We start from the raw sequence: 4,512 nt of genomic DNA on the forward strand, positions 1-4,512 counted from the left end.
GTCAATGACGCACGCTTCCAAGTGTGCGGCGCCACAACCTTTTCGTGTCAGACACGGCTTTTCCAACGCTTGGAAGTTTGAGACACGCTTTGGCCGCTGCCTATGGTTCCCTGTGGTTCAATTCCACGGGCTCCACGCTTTCAGTGTGGGACATCGCGTGTAATGCTTGCATGTGTGTGACATATCCATTCTGTCGATTTCTGAAGTTTGAGAGTCACAGACCACTACGGATTCTGCTATTTCTTTTTAAAGTGAAGAACGTGCACCTTAATGCAAAAGATTCTCTATCCGTTCCAGGGGCACTCCAAATTTATTTATTTCGGGGAGCACACGTAGCAAAAAAGGGAAAAAAATCAGCGACCCCCGGGCGGCAGAGTCTTTTCCCTTTTCCCCTTTGGGGATCCTTGGGTCAGGTTCTTTAAGGCCGCCAGGTTTTCCGGTCCTTTTCCAAGGTGCACCCTTAGGACGCAGTGCGCCGAGGGTGGGCCTGGGGTTGGGGTTCGGATAAAGGGGGGCGCCCTTCGTCCTGGCGGACTGCGCTTGTCTCTACGGGCCGCGTTGACTTCGGTGCCGGCATCTGGATTTCGCTTGTCCCTGCTACCCGAGTTGACTTCGATGCCGGTTGGGGCAGGGTGCGCCGAGGACTCTGGGCACAACTGAAACACAGTCCCCAAAACACAAAATAAATGTATTTTTTATAGCAACAAAACTCGAAAGCAAAGTCTGAACCTAGGGCAACAGAGAACTACAATCTGAAGAATTAGTCGGAGTTTCCTCTTGTTAATATTCAAATTTTTGAAGTTTAAAGGGGGTGTAAGCGAAGAGGGTTTCAAATGCTGCGGGGGGACGAAAGCACCTCGGCTTTTGAGATGCATGTGTGTCCACTGACACCCAAATCCTTTTTGGCCCGCCCTTCTATTCAAAAAATAGGGGGAGGGCCTATGCATTTGCCTTTGTGTCTTTTTGTTTTTGTTGTTGTTGTTGTTGGCCCGCCCTTCTATTCAAAAAATAGGGGGAGGGCCTATGCATTTGCCTTTGTGTCTTTTGTTTTTGTTGTGTTGTTGTTGTTGTTGTTGTTTTGTTGTTGGCGTCTGTGTACAAGGAAGGAGTTGAGCTAGAGTAACCAGATTTGGAGGGTACTTCAGGAGTACCGTCCAAACAAATAATCCCGGGGGTGCAAATCCCGTCCGGGTCGCACAAGGGCTGCTGCAGGTGCATCATGGTTTACATGAGCGGGGGGGGGATTTCCGTCATTATTGGTGCTAGCAGGGCACATAGGGGGATTTTTGGAATCGGGGCGACGAGACAAGATGAATGGACCTGGTCCCGACCCCCTCGGCCGCTTTTACAAGTTGGCCAGATCAGGATCTTCAAAAAAAAGGGGGGCGACCGACTAAAAAATTTTTTTGCAGATTTCGATTGGTCTAAGCAAGACCTTTTCAACGAGGGGTCGGAAAGGGGGTCCAGGAGCCCGACTTCGTCTATTAGTCACATCAGGACCGTGAAAAAAGGGGGCCGACCGACTGAAAATTTTTTCTTAAGTTTTGGATAGGTCGTGGCAAGACCTCTTCAACGAGGGGTCGGAAGGGGGGTCCAGGAGCCCGCCTTCATGAGTTTGGGAAAAAGTGCGACGGACTCGTTTTGCGCTCCTGCTGTGCCTCTATTGCAAGGAGTTGCAGTAGCATGGCAAATATGGGTATTTTCAGAATGAGGGCGAAGAGACAAATGAAATGGGCATATTCTAAGGACAGTTTGGGGTAAAAAGTGTAAGGGGCTATTGCATATTGTGAATAGAAGGGGGGCCTAAGTCACGATGGTACATCGATAACTTTGCTTTTCCCCCTCAGGTGTGTGTGATGCGAGCGGGCCGAAGGCCCGGGCCTTCGACTGGCCAAGTTGGGTCTGATGCGAGGGGCCCAAGGCCCGAGAAAAGGCCGCCGGCAGGCCAAGCTGGGCCGGCCCCCCGTCGAACCGAGTTGCCGGCGCAGTGAAGCGGAGCTGGCAACTCGGTTCGACGGAAGGGCGGGCCCTAGCTTGTTTTTTTTCCCGGGAGACTTGAAGAGAAAAACAGGTGGCCGGCTCCACCACCATAAAAGAATTCTAGGGCGCCGGGTTGAGATCAAGAAGAATCACCAAAAAAAAAAAAACGGAACCAGCATTACATAGCTAAGACAAGGTAGGTGTACGGCAGATACACTCTCAGCACGTTACTGACTTTTTCCCCACTTATTACGTATTCGTAAACGGCATTAATACTTAGCACTTTTAGGTTGACATATTTTCCCTTTGTAAAATTAGGTTCTAAACAAAATTTTTAGTACATTTTTTAATACTTCTTAAGTATTTCTTTACAAAAGGAAACGTACGTAGTAGGGTTGTACAATTACTTGCATAAGTACTGACAAAATGATCAAAAAGTCAATGACATGCTCACTAAAAATTTAAAGGGGAGACATCTGACCGATTTTCGGTGATGCAAAAAGTATGACCAAAAAACGGTCATACACAAATGTATGACCGAAAAAACGGTCATACTTAAATGTATGACCAAAATAAAGGTCAGACATCACCGAGACTGGCTATTGTTTAGCTTAGAGATATATCAGCCTTTACCCGTGATACACTATAAAGTATGACCGTTTTTCGGTCATACATCGAAGTAAGACCGTTTAAGCGGTCAAAAGTATGACCTTTCGTGTCGTCACAGGCTTCGCGATGCTGCGCCAGTTCCCACAATCCACGCCTGGCCTTCACTCCTACCTTTGCCTGCGGCCCTGCCCTGCCCTCGGCAAGCCCCTTTTTCCACGGCCCTCGAAGAGACATCACTGAGAATGAAAAAGTCATGATCAATACCCAATTTTGGGCGAGGTTTACTTTCTCACCCAAATTTGGGCGAGGAATGTTTTCCCCGCCCAATTTGGGCGAGGAAAGCTTCCTCGCCCAATTTTTGGGGGAGGAAGGGTGTATCAGCTCCCTATATAGCACCATAGGATTATGATCCAAATTTGGGTGAGGAAACTTTCCCCACCCAAATTTGGGCGAGGAAAATTTCCTCACCCAAATTGGGCGAGGAAAATTTCCTCACCCAAATTTGGGTAGTAAAAAATTCCTCGCCCAAAATTTAGTCATGATCGTGACCCTTTTATTCTCAGTGATGATCGCAAGTCGCAAAGGCATTCGGTTTTGACATTTAAGCTGGAGGGCTGACCCCCCTCTCAAGTAAGGTGTGACAGGGTTCGCTGTTCAAACTGCCTGACATCTTTGGGAAGGCAACCTCGAAAATCTGGAGCTATTATGCCCTTTTTTGGGAAAGGGCACCTGGTACCGAAGTGAAAATGAATTCCATTTCCTCATCAGCTTCCTCTTAAAACTTATGAAATGGTGTAAACCTTGGCCGGAGAACAAAAGTTATGAAGACGTTTACTTTATCTGACGTTTTAAGTGCCTTTTTTTGCTGTAATGACCGAACTTATTTAGATACAAAGCTGCATTTTGGTGTGCAAACAGACAGACAGACACACGGATAGAAAAAAACCTTCACTGCAAGAAAAAGTGTGGATAGTACAACAAAAGTACAACAGGGATTGTAGAAAGTGCAACGAGAATTGTACAAACCACAACGAGCCCTGGACTGCACAGCACTCGTCATGCCGGTTCCATTGTACTTTGTACAACAATTGTTGTACTTGAAAAGTACACTAAATTCCTGATAAAAAATTTGCCAGAAATCTGTGTACTTTTGTTGTGGTTATTTCCTGTAGTGTTGGGTGGGCGCCAGACCGCGTTCTGTCGCAACCTAGCTTCGCAATGCTGCTCCAGTTTCAGCAATTCGCGTCAGGCTTTTACCCGTATCTTCACCTGCGGCGCTCGCTTGGTAAGATATCAGTTTTTTCTTTTAATTTTACAGTGCGATCTATTTTGAAGCGAGTGATATTTTTACCTGAAACTCCCTTTAACAGCTGTCGTCCTCTGCCGCGTTTTTTTTCCCTGTCGAATCGGTTGCGATAAAAAGCTGAAATTTTATGTTTGGCGTGACACTCTCGAGTTGACCCCCTTATTTGTACAACTTACAGCCCAGAGGGTGACGGCGCACAGCAGAAGAACGCAGACCCTGACCATCCTGTGCAATATGCCAGCACAACCCAATTCTCCCCTTATAAAGCACCCCGCCCGAAAGACGCGCACTTCGTGGATGCACGAGTGACACGACTCCACCAGCGTCACTCACGAAGAGCTGATAGGATTGCGTCAAACGCATTAGCTGTGTAGTGGTGTGCAAAGTGGCATTTTTCAAAGTTTTATTTTTCTACTCGAATCAAATGTTATGTCTGTTCGTTCTTCGAATCCGATTCGAGTCGAAGCCATAAAATAACACGAAAAAACGCGCGCGCCAGTGCACTTCATTTTTCTGCGACCTTGCTTCACTCCTGCCACGATTCCGCCTCTCTGGATTGAGCCTCGAGCACGGCATGGGATCTGAAAATTTCTCACATGTGGCCATGGTCTGTACCA

The 4,512-nt window shown here is 47.3% G+C and overlaps 1 protein-coding gene across 1 annotated transcript; it reads right to left on the reverse strand.

The window, feature by feature from the left end:
- Positions 1-353: 353 nt before the first annotated feature.
- LOC117647894 lies at positions 354-4,229 on the reverse strand. The gene is made up of 2 exons (XM_034389868.1): positions 4,072-4,229; positions 354-656 (listed from the first exon to the last, which is right to left on the reverse strand). Exons 1-2 carry the CDS (start codon positions 4,117-4,119, stop codon positions 354-356), a joined length of 351 nt encoding a protein of 116 aa, XP_034245759.1. The 5' UTR covers positions 4,120-4,229.
- Positions 4,230-4,512: the final 283 nt, after the last annotated feature.

This window comes from Thrips palmi, unplaced genomic scaffold (genome assembly GCF_012932325.1).
Source record: "Thrips palmi isolate BJ-2018 unplaced genomic scaffold, TpBJ-2018v1 HiC_scaffold_3, whole genome shotgun sequence".
Classification (NCBI taxonomy): Eukaryota; Metazoa; Arthropoda; class Insecta; order Thysanoptera; family Thripidae; genus Thrips; species Thrips palmi.

Coding starts and splice junctions, on each gene's coding strand:
- LOC117647894 (XM_034389868.1), bottom strand. CDS start 4,119: ATGGTCAGGGTCTGCGTTCTTCTGCTGTGCGCCGTCACCCTCTGGGCT. Junction 657..4,071: donor GCGCCGTCACCCTCTGGGCT/GTAAGTTGTACA, acceptor ACTGTGTTTCAG/TTGTGCCCAGAGTCCTCGGC.